We start from the raw sequence: 15,000 nt of genomic DNA on the forward strand, positions 1-15,000 counted from the left end.
TGGGATGTTTTCATTGGATTTTGGATCATTAATAAATAATCTCTGTGTTAAACACACGTTTCTGAAGCGTAGGCGTTTTGTTCAGCAGGATCATCTTCACAGATGAACGCCATCTTTATGATGTTTGAAGCGTTAATGCGGCTGACAGAAGTAAAAAGCTAACGTTATGCTAAAGCTAACTACACCACGGTCAGATGATTGTGACGTCACTAGCGTTATGCTTCTGACGATCTCTGATAAACTAATCCACGTAGCTTAATAAATAGTTTACTAACATAATATTCACCTTAACCTAAAGATTAAACCTACAGGAGACATCTCCGACTAGTGAGAGAGTTCCCGCCCTCTGTGTCCGGCGTGATGACCTTTAATGTCCCCGACAACCGCTGTAGTCACATTTAGCCGCTTGTTAGCAACCGCCTTTTTAAAGACGAGTAAAAACTTCAAACTTCACAAGTGGAGGTATTACCTAACGTAGTTTATGTGCTCTAACAAAACACCAACATCTCTCCAGCTTGTGTTAACCACAGACCTTATTTCAGGAGTCTAACCACAAACTTGACTTTTAGACGTTAGACCCCATGGTGCTCAAATGCTAACTCACTTCCTGGTTTTAGGACTCCTTCCTGTGGCGCTCTGTACAGGAAACACACTGCAGATTAAAATACAGTCTATAAACTGTAAACACACAATACAGTAATTTACTGTAATTATAGAGTACAGTAAGAACCTGTAAAGCATACAGTGCTGAAGTTTAACAGTGTATCTTATGGCGTCATAAAGAGCTCAACAGTGTGGTTCAGGAGGGCGGGGCTTGTCAAAGGGTCAATTATGGTGAAAGTGACTTTCCATATTTTTCATTTCCTGGCAGCATCAACACGTTGCTCAGAGTTTAATCTTCTTCCCGTCTGAATCCAAAGTCGAGCGCAGTGATGATTTATTAATGAGCTTTAATAACAAAAGTGCTGACAGCGTCCAGGTTTCTGTGACGCTTCGTTTCTGTCGGGTGAAAAAGTCAGTTTGGAGGAAATATGAGTGTCGGCCATCTTGATGACGAAGCACGTTATCTGTTTGAAGCGGTTTTTAAAGTTCTTTCTAAAGAAGAAGAAGAATCCATCGAGTGTCATGACTCACCTGGGATGGAGGTACCCAGCGCCACAAACACCACCGCAGTCACCGAGTCCTTCAGGCCGATGGTGCAGCCGAAGTGAGACGCCAGGTCGCCGATGACGGCAGTGAGCAGGCCGATGATGGCGATGGAGATGACGAAGCACGCCCAGCCGTTCATGTAGTCGGTGGGGGGAACGCACGCAAACAGGACCTTCCAGAAGACGGTGAGGAAGTGCATGACGTAGTCGAAACAGGACGGCAGACGCTCTTCCCCCGTGTCGTCCTCGTCCTCATCTGTGGGGGGGGGGGGGGGGAGGGGGGAGATAAAGAGGGTAGAAGGGGGGGAGGGGGGATAAAGAGGGTAGAAGGGGGGGAGGGGGGAGATAAAGAGGGTAGAAGGACAGATTAAGAAAAAGTCAAACAGGAAGTGACAGAAGGAGAATAAAAGTGAGACGGATGATGAAGAGAAAGTTTAAAGCAGAGAGAGCGAAGAGAAAAGTAGGCGAGATAAAGAATCGATGGAGGAGATAAAGGATGACAGAGAGGGGGAGGAAGAGGACAAGATACACTTTAAAAAATAAAACCTTTTCTTCACAGTGAGACGTCTTATCTCTCTGCCTCAGGTTATTGTTGTGACTGTTCAGCTTTAAATGTGACACAAATACAGAAGTCGATTAGAAGGCGCCACGGGGGCCGATTCATTTTTAATAAACCCAAAGAGAGAGGAGACTTCTCGTCTTTGAAATGTGTACATGCACTTCACTTTGTGGGGAACAAATGTGCTTTTTATAATTCAGTGTATAACAGCATCTCTCTGCTCCCGCTGCTTCAGACTTTAGGGTCCAGAAGTGTCACTTCCTGCTTTGCTCTCGGCGTTGTGCTAAGCTTTCTGGGTAAACAGGTTTTATCACACTTTAAATCATTCTGCAGGTTTGAAGACAATAAACTGAAACTCTTTAATTACTAATCCAGTAAATACATGAAGGGTGATTAAGCTGTGGAGAGATTTTGGGAAACATAAAAATCAGGTATGTAAAGATTGTCCTGTAATGTGCACATCTTTAATCTATTCCTGCTAGTATCTAAAGGTAATGCGAGGTGATTCTACTGTCCAATGAAAGCTTAGAGAATAAATGGAGCATATATAAGAAGTGGACTTAAGCATTTGTCATGCATTGGTTTAGGATGTTTTGGAGCCTCGTGTTAGGACGTTTGGTTTTCCCCATTATTAGTCAAATTAACAACTCAGTGACTAAGAATGGATTAGAATCTCAAAGCATAAAACTCTGACAACTCAAAGACAACAACACACACACATTGTCGTCATAGTAACGGCTCCAGAGCGTCTCCACACTGACAGCCCCCAACTGTCAGAGTCATGTTTACAGACTTTATTTACAGAGCTTTTATTTTGAAAGCACACAGAGGTCATATTCTGCTCTTTTTGGGGTTCTTATATTTAATCTATGTTCCTACTTTTGTACGTTCACAATAGATAAAGTTCTAAAAAAGTGTCTGTTTTCATGAACTGCTCCTCCTTGCTCCCTCTCTGCTCTGAGTCCGTCAGCTACACTCTGTTGAGCCCACACTGTTAGACCCCACGTGGGCCAAGTCTGCTCTGATTGGTCTGCCGATCCGCTCTGTCGTTATTGGTCAGTTGCTCAGCACGGTTCTTGGAAATTTCGACATGAACTGCTGGGCCACAACGAGCCAATGGGCTTAGATCAGTGACATCACACTGACAAATTTTTATCGAGGGGGGCTAGAACCGAGCGTTACATGCAGCTAATGCTACAGCTAACAGGAGGGCGTAGGAGAAGCCGCGTTTCCGCAGACTTTGAATTTTTGGACATAGATGTGACTAAACATGCACAGGACACTTAGAAAACACACTAAAGAGCAGATAAAACCAGAAGAAGAAGAACATGGGACCTTTAAGATGTAATATAAATCAAGTATCTCCTCTGAAAATAACTCTGTGAGTCATGACTGTCTACAATGGGTGTAACACCCGAGTCCCACTGTCTGTGATGTTTTCAGAGTTTTCAGAGTCCTATCTTCACTTTGTTTACATCGCCAGGACGGCCGGCTGACTACTCCCCTCGTGTATAAAAGTTGTTTAATTGAGGGACTAGAGAAAAGAAGAATAACATACTGTACTCACTGCTTAACTGTGTTTCTAGATCACGCTCATTTCAGGTAAATTTACATGCAGTGTGAAGATACCAGCATAATAAAGATCACTAGCATTAGCATGCTAACACAACAATGCAGCGCCAGTTGTTTTGGTTTCATGCTGGTGCTCAAGGGCGACATCTGCTGGATCAAAACATCACATATAAAGCCTTTAAAGGTCATAGATTGAGTCGTTGGAGTAACTTTGAGCTTCATGAAAGTTATCCAGAAGAAGAAAAGCTCATCAGCTCCTCTCAGCTAGATGTGAGCGGTCAGCAGGCGTCCTCAGGTGGAGGAGCACGGCGTCCACAGGAAGCTGAGCAGACAGTGGGGGGTAGGGGGCGGCGTGCTGATTCAAAGTGTCAGGCCGTGTGAGCCGCCTGCGTGCTCTTTTCAGCCCCATCATGAAAAAGTAAAGAGCAGTGCTGGATTAAATATTTCATCAGCAGAGTGACGGAGCAATGGCCTTCTCGCGACACGCCGGTTGTGACGGCGTCGGACGGAGCGACAGCTGCACTGCAGGCTGCGAGCTGATCTGACATGATGGATGAGTTTCTTTCTCCTTCTAACACTCTGAGATTATTACAGAGCGTCAGGAGCTCTGCTCACACTGACAGCTGATACTTTGGAGGCTGAAGTCGGTGAAAGTTTGAGATGATGACGTTCAATCTGCTGCGAGTCAGACGAGAAGATTGATACCACTCATAAAGCTGTCTGTGGAATATGAGGCAATCTGCTAGTATAGCTTAGCTTAGCATGAAGACTGGAGACAGGGGGAAACTACTAGCCTGGCTGTAACTGAGGGTTTTCAAATCCATCATCCTGCACCTCCCACTCACCCTTCACCTGATTTGATTTGTATAAAAGTACGCTCGTCATGGGGCGCTGGTGGTGCAGTGGTTAGTGTGCGCGCTCCATGTATGGAGGCTGTAGTCCTCCAAGTGGGTTGCCCGGGTTCAAATCCAACCTTTCCAAATTCAAATCCAATGCTTTCCGTCATGTCAAACCACTTCCAGTCCGAGCAGAGAATCTATTGAAGTTATTTTCATTACCTGCACTGACTGTGATGGCCTCCATGAACTGGTCTCTCCACGAGTTAGTCCCCACCACCAGAGCCAGGTTGGTCTTCTTGATCAGCTTGTCCACTGTGCTCTGTGAGGAGGAGGAGACCGAGAGGCAGAACACAAATCTGAACATTACTCACATCTGGAGATTAAAAAACGTGCAGCCGTGGACGAAGGAGAAATAAAATCAAAGAGGTTAAAAAACACGAGGAAAAACAAAATGAGTGAAGAAGTCTTACTGATGTCTAAGGACTAAAATAAAAAACTCCTGTGAGGAGGAATGTAGAGCTGAGCAGTTTGTTTCTAAATGAAGGAGAGTGAAAAAAACTCAAGAGGCTGCTTTGTATAAACATTACCCGAGTTCACCACATGATGGCAGTGTAGTACAGAACACTGTGTGTGATGCATGACAGCAGAAACAAACATGATGCTTTTAGTGAGGGAGGTTTAAGGATGCATAAAAAATCTCCTCCAGAAAAGAAAAGCCTCCGAAGAGCAGCGTGCTAAAATTAGAAACATGTCACTGTGTGTGTGTGTGTGTGTGTGTGTGTGTGTGTGTGTGTGTGTGTGTGTGTGTGTGTGTGTGTGTGTGTGTGTGTGTGTGTGTGTGTGTGTGTGTGTGTGTGTGTGTGTGTGTGTGTGTGTGTGTGTGTGTGTGTGTGTGTGTGTGTGTGTGCGTGCGTGCGTGCGTGTGTTTGATGAGTAACCCTTCCCACCTTAAACTCGTATGATTCCTCGATAATGACTTCCAGCTTGGAGTGTTCCCCCAGCACCGGTTTCCCCATCTCGGCGATGCGCCTGGCTTCCTCCTCATCTGATGTCATCTTCCTCTCTGGAACATCTGAGCGGCGAGGGAGGAAGAGAGAGAGGGAGAGAGCACAAAGGAAGCACGGTGAGGAAGATGATTAGCATGTTGTGTTGTTCTTCTCAGAACTCAAAGAAATCATCAGACGACGTTCTGAAGAGTCTGTGAGGAGCATCCGTCACCTTCATCAGAGCGGAGAAACAAACGCTGTGAAGGTTTGAGGAACGCCATCTTTAACTACTTTGATTTGTTAATGTTAGACAGGCTCGCATGCTTTATCACTTCAGTACACACACACACACACACACACACACACACACACACACGGGTTAATTAGACAAAAAAAAGTGAGAATGTTTGACTTTCAGGATCCCCATTAAACCTCTTTCAACATGTTCAGATTTAAATTATGTTGGACCAAAGACAGTCAAGGTCTTATGAGTCATTAGGACCCTGAAAATCTGAACAAAATCATTTTAAAGAGTCGGTTTATCCAGATCACAAATACACACGGTGGTCCTCACTTCTTAAGTTAGACTGAGACATGGAGACCGCCATCGATGGGACTCCAGCGCCCCCTGCAGGAACAGACGGGTGACGTCACTCATTCAAACATTCAGATTTGGGGGTTTAGAGGAGCCAGGTAGGAGAATCTGGGTAGTTTTAGGGGGAGGTACCGAGAGCAACAGCCAATCATGAGGTTGGCTCGGTACCTTTCCAGCTTTTGTCACCGGCCCCTAGTGTTTCATTAGTTTTATTAATTACCTTTCATTATTTTCTGGGGGTGGGGGTGTGTGTGTTGGGGGGGGGGGCTTTATTCACCACAGATAAAGCTTATATCTGTGTGGCGTTCTTTATATTCCTGGTCTCCATTTTTTCTGAGCCGTTTGGGTCAAAGTTAGTTTTTAAAAGTAATTATCAACGCTAATTAAATGAAGACATCCAGGGTCTTTACTTCAATGCCACCACTAGTCAAAGTCTTACACACAAACTGCTTCCTGTGTCTCGCCTCGGCCCCGGTCCCTCCCACCCCTCTCCTCGCCGCCCTGCGTGGCTTCACAGATCTCCTGAGTGCACCGCTGCACACCACACAGAGCGCCACAACATCAATTCTTCGCTGTCAAACTCGATCAAGGAGGAGCGATCCAGACGTCCAAAAGGCCTCTCATCCCGCTCTGAGGAAGAACCCCCCCCACTGAGCCACCTGGTGCAGAGACCCGAGTCCCAGCCCTGCCGCTCTCTGCTGACAACGCACTCGCCATTAAATATTAACGTTGCCATTAAAGATCACAGCCGAGTCCCTGTGATCTCTCACACTCACACAGAGGCATGCATAATACACCAGCACACACACTTTAAAGATAAATCAATTACACACACAAGAAAGTGTGCACCCTCAAGTCCTGACAGGATTTCTTTTGCTCATGTTTAAAATTTGATTATCCCGCCGTCCGCCTTCCTCGGAGCCGCATCGCAACATGACACAAATTTTCCCGACAAGGACGAGGAAAATAATGAAAACACAATCGCACAAAAAGGTAATTAAATTTCTAATTTATTAACGGCAGGTTTTTTATCTTCCAACGGTTATCAAGTGTCTGTAGCTTGTTCACGACTGGAGAGCGTGAGTTATGGATTTATGATTAATTAATCTGCTGATTAGCTTCATTAAGAGGCGGAGAGAGAGCGGGCGAGGAGCGTGTGTTTGTAACAGACTGGTTACAGCGTCGACATCAAGTGACAAAACCAGGATTCAATAATGAAGTGGACATGGATGTGCAGTTCCTGGAATGGCCACTTGGGGGCTGGCTCTAGAGCGAGTCATTCCCCATAGCACCTCGTGGCCATGTGGTTAGTTTGCACGCCTCATGCACGCAGTCTGCAGGCCTGTGATTCAACATGTGTCTCTTTTCTGAAAGATTCAATCAGATGAATTATCAACATCATGCAATCGAGACCCTCAAACTGAACCAAACTCAAACAGACGGAGGTCTTACCTTCAGCTAACAACAGAGCTGTGATAGAGGAAGAGGAAGAAGAGGAGGAGGAGGAGGAGGAGGAGGAGGAGGAAGATGAGGAAGAGGAGGAGGAGGAGGAAGAGGAAGCGGAGGAGGAAGAGGAAGCGGAGGAGGTGGAAGAGGAGGAGGACGAGGAGGAGGAGGAAGATGAGGAAGAGGAGGAGGAAGAGGAAGAGGAAGCGGAGGAGGTGGAAGAGGAGGAGGACGAGGAGGAGGAGGAGGAGGAGGAGGAGGAGGAGGAGGAGGAAGAGGAGGAGGAGGAGGAAGGTATGGAGAAAACAGAAAATCAGATGATGAGTGGAGATGGAATAAAGATGCATAAAGAAAGAATCAGTCTGATTGGAGGAGAAAATGTAACCGTCTCGGGGAATGATCTGATATTGACCGCAAGGTTTGATATATGCGGCTCTGATTATTACATTTCTCTGAGGCAGTCAGAGGAGATTTGGTACTTTGCAGCTTTTTATGAGCACAAAGGAACAATGTGTGATAGAAATCAACACAACGAGAGGACATGATCTGCAGCTCGAAACAGAACTTCACAGCTCCGTGCTGATGTCAGATGATAATTACACATTCACTTTTATGAAACGAGTTCAGGATCGATACATCAGGCTGCAAAGAACCTGGCCTGTAAAACACTAAGGTACTTTAACTGAAAACAGGTCAAATGAAAGAACTACTAGAAACAGAATTTAATCCTAGAATTATCTGCCATCCATGTTGCTGCTGTTGAGGACACGTGCAAACCTTCAAATACAACAGTTTGTGGGATCTGTTATCTAAGAGGAAGTGTCATTCTGTCAATATGTCGGAGGTTAAGATGACAGAATATGATTTGACAGCCTCCCTTTGGGTGGGTGGGGGGGGGAGTGTAAAAACAAAATGCAAACCTGCTAAAAACAGCAAAATACCTGCCAGCAAGTCTGCAAAGTTTGTTTTTCATTTCAGATTCACAGTGAGCGAGGACTTTGGGAAATTGGGAGAAAAACATGTCCTTTTAGCCGGCAGAAACCTCGAGCAGAATCAGACTGATTGGTGGACGGCCATCTGCCTCAAACCAACCGGCTTCAGAGTTTGTTAAAGGTCTCATATGATGCTGAATCCTCTTCTCCATGTTCCTCTAACTCTAACATGTGTCTCTAGTCTGTCTACAAACCCCCCAATGATGAGAAAAGTCCATCCTCTCCGTCTTCTGCCTGCTCCACTTTTCAGAAAATGTGTGCTCAAACAGGCCGTTTGGAGATTTTCCCTTCATGACATCACAAAGGGCAGTAGCCCCTCCCCCAGGTGGGTGACACTCCCACAGCTAGGTGTTTGTTCTGCCCTCTGAGTCTGCCTTCTCACCGTAAACAATAGGACATGGAGCGAGAAAGACCGAGTACACCCAAGCCCTTCCAGAGAGGGGGCGTGGTCAGACACAGCTCATTTACATATTTAAAGGTACAGACACAGAAACAGCCTGTTCTGAGCAGGGCTGAAATAGAGGGGTTTATAGACATGATCAAATACAGGATCAGAGTGGATTTAGAACAAGAAACTTCACACACATGTTTTGAGGAGCTCTGAGACTTATTTACACTGAAGAAGAGGAGGAGGATATGTGACCTTTAAATAACATGATTAAGAAAAAAGAGACTTAAGTAGCTAACCACTAATTACATGACAGGATACCCCAGAGGAAAAAGCCTCAATGTTGTTTTTATCCTCTGAAGATTCATGTTGACAGCTCTTACGTCTTAACGTCTTCATCAGAATCCTAAATCACAAAGTGTTCACACGAGAGAGGGTCAGAGACTGTTGGAAGGACAAGACAATGTCAGACGGTACAGCCCCCTCTAAAACCTCCGTCACCCAGACATGATGCTAATTAACGAGCTAATCAACTTTCTAAATCAAGAACAGGCCACAGTTGATCATCATTAGCAGCTAAGTGCATTCATTGCTGTAAGCATTGTTTAATTATCATTTGTACGACACGAGCCAGACGAGGAGAGTCTCCGACAGATATAACAGTATGGAAACACACTCAGGGAATAAAGAGATAAACATAAAATATACCTACAAGAAGTCCAAACTATCAAATCAAATATCTATATTACATTACTATATTAAGAACGACAGGAGCGACAGGAGCTTAACAAAAACTACAAGATCACAGGAGAACTACAAGATCACAAGAGAACTACAAGATCACAGGAGAACTACAAGATCACAAGAGAACTACAAGATCACAAGAGAACTACAAGATCACAGGAGAACTACAAGATCACAAGAGAACTGCAAGATCACAGGAGAACTACAAGATCACAAGAGAACTACAAGATCACAGGAGAACTACAAGATCACAAGAGAACTACAAGATCACAGGAGAACTACAAGATCACAAGAGAACTGCAAGATCACAGGAGAACTACAAGATCACAAGAGAACTACAAGATCACAGGAGAACTACAAGATCACAAGAGAACTGCAAGATCACAGGAAAACTACAAGATCACAGGAGAACTACAAGATCACAGGAGAACTACAAGATCACAGGAAAACTACAAGATCACAGAGTGAACTACAAGATCACAGGAGAACTACAAGATCACAAGAGAACTACAAGATGACAGGAGAACTACAAGATCACAGGAGAACTACAAGAGAACTACAAGATCACAGGAGAACTACAAGATCACAGGAGAACTACAAGATCACAGGAGAACTACAAGATCACAGGAGAACTACAAGATCACATGAGAAATACAAGATCACATGAGAGAACTACAAGATCACAGGGGAACTACAAGATCACAGGAGAACTACAAGATCACAAGAGAACTACAAGATCACAGGAGAACTACAAGATCACATGAGAGAACTACAAAATCACAGGAGAGAACTACAAAATCACATGAGAGAACTACAAGATCACATGAGAGAACTACAAGATCACAAGAGAGAACTACAAGGTAACAGGAGAACTACAAGATCACGAGAGAACTACAAGATCACATGAGAGAACTACAAGATCACAGGAGAACTACAAGATCACATGAGAAATACAAGATCACATGAGAGAACTATAAGATCACAGGAGAACTACAAGATCACATGAGAGAACTACAAGATCACAAGAGAGAACTACAAGATCACATGAGAGAACTACAAGATCACAAGAGAGAACTACAAGGTAACAGGAGAACTACAAGATCACGAGAGAACTACAAGATCACATGAGAGAACTACAAGATCACAGGAGAACTACAAGATCACATGAGAAATACAAGATCACATGAGAGAACTATAAGATCACAGGAGAACTACAAGATCACATGAGAGAACTACAAGATCACAAGAGAGAACTACAAGATCACATGAGAGAACTACAAGATCACAAGAGAGAACTACAAGATCACAGGAGAAAACTACAAGGTAACAGGAGAACAACAAGATCATGCGTGAATAAAGAGAAAAACCTGCAAACATGTCTCCTTGTCTTTCTGAGGATGATTTGTTGTTCATTCGGTGTCTGTTTTGGAAAATATGATCAGGAGTCTGCATGTTGCGTTTCATTTTAATTGACCGCACGCTCGTATTTGAAACTCAGCTGGAGTGGCGCTGCTGGCACGCTCCAGAGACGACCTGCGGCGCTTGCTGTGGAAACAGGAGTGTTGATTTGAATGGCAGTGAACGGATTAAGTGGGAATGGGCAGTACAGGTTTAGAGTGGCCTGCAGAGATAACCAAATAACAATTCACAAAATAACAATAAAGCCCGACATAGAAGTGACTTTTGGAGGACATTTCCATCATTACAATTCTATATAAAAGTGACAGTTTCAAAAACAGACAGAAAAAAAAAATGATTTAGTTTTAAATAGACACAAACAAAAGTGTAATAAAAGAAGAGGATGATTCAAAGCAGACTCATCATACATTCACAACCCAGAAGGTTGTCATTCTGCCAGCAGAACAACTGCGATAAGGAAGATTAACCAAAGGGATGTAATACGAGGGGTGTGTGTGTGTGTGTGTGTGTGTGTGTGTGTGTGTGTGTGTGTGTGTGTGTGTGTGTGTGTGGAGGGCACGATGTGGGTGTTGGTGTTTATCTGTTGTCAACATCAGCGCTGTATTGTCCCGCGCTCTCGGCTGAATCTGATCTGTCTCGTTACAAAAGAGTGAGTCCTTCTGTGCAGAACATCTCTCTCCACAGCTCATTAAAACAGAATCATCATCGGACTTACTGAGACTATTCTCTGATTTGCAGAGGCCGGGGGTGCGGCTGAATGGATGAAGATGATGAGTCAAGGGAGCAAGAAGATGGGGAAAGAACAAAATCTTGTGGATGCAGAGAAAGAAAGTGTTTACAAAGCGATAGAGGAAGTGAAACGAGCGCTAATGGAGGAGAGGTGGAAGAAGGACAGTAACTAAGCCTGCTCTAAAAATGTACCAATTATTTATTTTAAAGATTTATTTTTGGGCTATTAATGGAGAGATAGGACAGTGGATAGAGTCAGAAATCAGGGAGAGACTGTAGGGAATGACATGCAGAAAAGGATCCACAGGCGGGATTTGAACCTGGGCCGCCTGCTTGGAAGACCTCCATACATGGGGCGCACGCTCTAACCACCGGCCACCAGCGCCCCAAAGATTGACCAATTCTTAATAAGAGACTTGGTTGGACTGAATTTTCAGTCTTTATCCAAAGCGACGTACATCAGAGAGTAAGAACAACACAAGCAAGGATCTAGAAAAAAGGGAACAATGTGAGTAAGAGCAAACGATCAACTTTGAGTCTGATTGGACACACAGGTGCTGACAGGAAGTGACCAGAGGCAAAGCACAACATTGAGGGCAGTTCTTGAGAGCTCTAATCAGTATAGAAACCATCTTATAAGTCGTCGTTATCAAACAAAAACCATCGTCATTACCATCATCATCATCAATAATATGGAGACCATCATCATTAAGTTAGTAGGTATTCATGAAAGAGCTGGGTCTTTAGCTTTTTCTTAAAGGTGTAAGAATGGAGAATCAGGTGGATGCAGGACAGGTGACATGATAAATGGGTGAATAGATTTAAAGGAGGGATGGAGGGATGGACTGATTGGCAGAAACAGGAGAGGAATAAGGATTGATGGTGGAGGAGTGAGAGGGCTGGAATACAGCAGGAATACTGAACAAAGCTTTGGGATGGAAAGAGGAGTAGAGAGGAGCGATGGGAAAGAGATTTATGAAGGGAGAGAAGAACAGCAACATGGATGAATGGGTGGAGGGAGGGAGAAGAATAATGAGGTGGGAGAGGGAAGGAGTTTAAGTTATGGAGGAATGGTAAATGGATGCACTTAGAGCTTGTTTTATGAAATACGCTCGCTCATCTAGGAATAGCGACCATGGAATAAAGACGGGACACATACACAACAAGACGTTTACTCTTTGCTGCTTGTCCCGTTTGCCCGAGTCATCAATTCGAGTCGCGATGAACAAAGAATATTCCTGACAGTTTGTCTCAAAGCCTTTGCCTGTCCTTCAACGGTACCCGCCCAATAGCTTGTTGTTTGTCTTGACCTGCGGCGGTTTGGAAACGTTAACCAGCAGGTCAAACTCGCTTTTAACTACGTGAATGTATGACATCAGCTGTGCGTATCCTGCGCTGGATCGTTGGTTGTGTCGGACAGAATTGTAAACTATGAAACGGGAGCACGCGGGTCACACCAAGCCGCCTAACGATGCAGACATTGCGGCTCTCAGAGTATCCAATAGCAGAGCTCGCCAGCCAACTTAGTGATATACAAATAGACGTTACCGTAGTTTTATATGTTTTGAATGTGGTGGAGTGAACTTCCAAACTCCATGTGATCTGCAGAGTCCCTCTGCACCTTTAAGAAAAAGCTAAAGACCCAGCTCTTTCATGAATACCTACTAACTTAATGATGATGGTCTCCATATTATTGATGATGATGATGGTAATGATGATGGTTTTTGTTTGATAACGACGACTTATAAGATGGTTTCTATACTGATTAGAGCTCTCAAGAACTGCCCTCAATGTTGTGCTTTGCCTCTGGTCACTTCCTGTCAGCACCTGTGTGTCCAATCAGACTCAAAGCTGATCGTTTGCTCTTACTCACATTGTTCCCTTTTTTCTAGATCCTTGCTTGTGTTGTTCTTACTCTCTGATGTACGTCGCTTTGGAGAAAAGAGTCTGATAAGTGAATTGTAGAAGTCAGGTGGAGTTAAGCGACAACATGGCGACCGCCATCTTTGGGCCTCAAAACGCCTCTTCAGTAACCAATCTGTGATGTCACTGATAGAACGTTCATGTTTTATATATTTTTATCCTGACTCGATATCAAAAGAATGGATGAAACAGAGCGATTATTCTAACATTTAAAGAAGAACAGGAAGAGGGAGGATGTGTTTGTGTTTACCCTGTGGCGAGGATGAGTCATCACGCCGCTCAAGACGCACACATTAAAACATGCATGAGGATATTTATACCCGTACTGTACATCCCCCTTCAGACATGTTGCCACAGATTGAGAGGAAACGAGCGTCTCGGGGATCTCAGCAAACGGAGCGTTTCCTGCGACGTGGAGTGACGTGTTCAACAACGCTTCAGCTGAGAAACCTCCTCGCCGCTCTGCACACACAGTGAGAGCGGCGAGGAGGACAAAGACGGATGCTTCTGCTGCCTTTATTATCTTTCACCGTTCAGACGGCGTAACACATCCGTCATCTCGTTCAACTGTGTCCCTGTTTCTGATGGCGTGGAATTGGAAGGCATGTTTCTAATCACGCTGAGCTAGTTAAAGACGCCATGTGTAACACACTGTAAACAGGAAATGAGCTGCTACTTCCTGTCAAAACTCCACAGCAACGATTTTCATATCGTGAGTCAACAAGTGTCAAAGCTTCGTTTTGGCGTCTGAAAACAGGAAGTTAAAAAAAAGCCAGGTGTCAGGATGCACTTTTTAAAACAGCACCGTTTCTGTCGTCATGACAACGGGCGATATGGCGTTCCTCTGAAGACGGAGACTTTTCACCAGGTGCATCATGATCGATACCGTTCCAGTCGATAGTCATGAGCGAGTAGATGGACTACAACAATAATGGCTGGCCTCCTGAGTTCTGTTTCTGAAAAGGACTCCCAGTCGCCGGACTCCAGAATAACTTTTTGCACTGGTTGCACTGGTGCGCCTAACTTTTTATTTTAGGTGCACCCACATTTTTCATTGCGTCGCCTTTAGCGCCATAAGGTCACCTTTTCATCGCTCTCTATAACTTTCATATAATGTGAAAGATTTTTAAACAAGAACAAGGTGTAGAGAAATGCTTGTCTTTATTTGAAGCATAATTATATATAAAAAGAAAAATAAAGTGTTAAAAGTTCTTCACTGAGCTGAGGCCTCACATCATGCCTCACTCTGGAGCCCTGAGTCGACATTTGACTCGTCCGCGCTCTGAGATCTTGAACCTTCATCCTCCTGTGAGCTGAGTTTAGAGTTTTTTTAAACTTGTATTTTTATGCTAATAGTTTATCTTTTTAATCCTGTTTGAAGTTGATCTGTTTATCTGTGCACACCGATTCTCCTCCCGGGATAAACAAAACATGATCTTATCTCGGCCTGAACTCATTAATGTAAATTTCTGTGTTTTTTTTAGTATTTGGGAGTTTTTTTAACTTCCTTAAAGATCAAAGTGAAGAAACGTAAGCTTGGTCGGCATGAAGGGAGGTGTATTTCCTTTAAAGTCGGACAGGTAAAGTGGACCAGTGGATGCTGATTTCCTGTTGATGTTGAATTTTTGGTTGTAATGGGTATCACAGATGAGGGCGGTTG

The 15,000-nt window shown here is 44.1% G+C and overlaps 1 protein-coding gene across 1 annotated transcript in view; it reads right to left on the reverse strand.

Annotated features, from left to right (window-relative positions):
• Positions 1-1,123: 1,123 nt before the first annotated feature.
• Positions 1,124-15,000, reverse strand: part of LOC109978845 (sodium/calcium exchanger 3-like) — a 33,618-nt gene continuing 19,741 nt past the window's right edge. The window contains exons 2-5 of the mRNA XM_065966675.1: positions 7,152-7,169; positions 5,066-5,190; positions 4,338-4,437; positions 1,124-1,404 (exon numbers count right to left, since the gene is read on the reverse strand). Of these exons, the coding sequence (XP_065822747.1) occupies positions 1,124-1,404; positions 4,338-4,437; positions 5,066-5,190; positions 7,152-7,169 (524 nt within the window). The remainder of the gene's footprint in view (positions 1,405-4,337; positions 4,438-5,065; positions 5,191-7,151; positions 7,170-15,000) is intronic.

The sequence above is a fragment of the Labrus bergylta genome, chromosome 18 (assembly GCF_963930695.1).
Source record: "Labrus bergylta chromosome 18, fLabBer1.1, whole genome shotgun sequence".
NCBI lineage: Eukaryota > Metazoa > Chordata > Actinopteri > Labriformes > Labridae > Labrus > Labrus bergylta.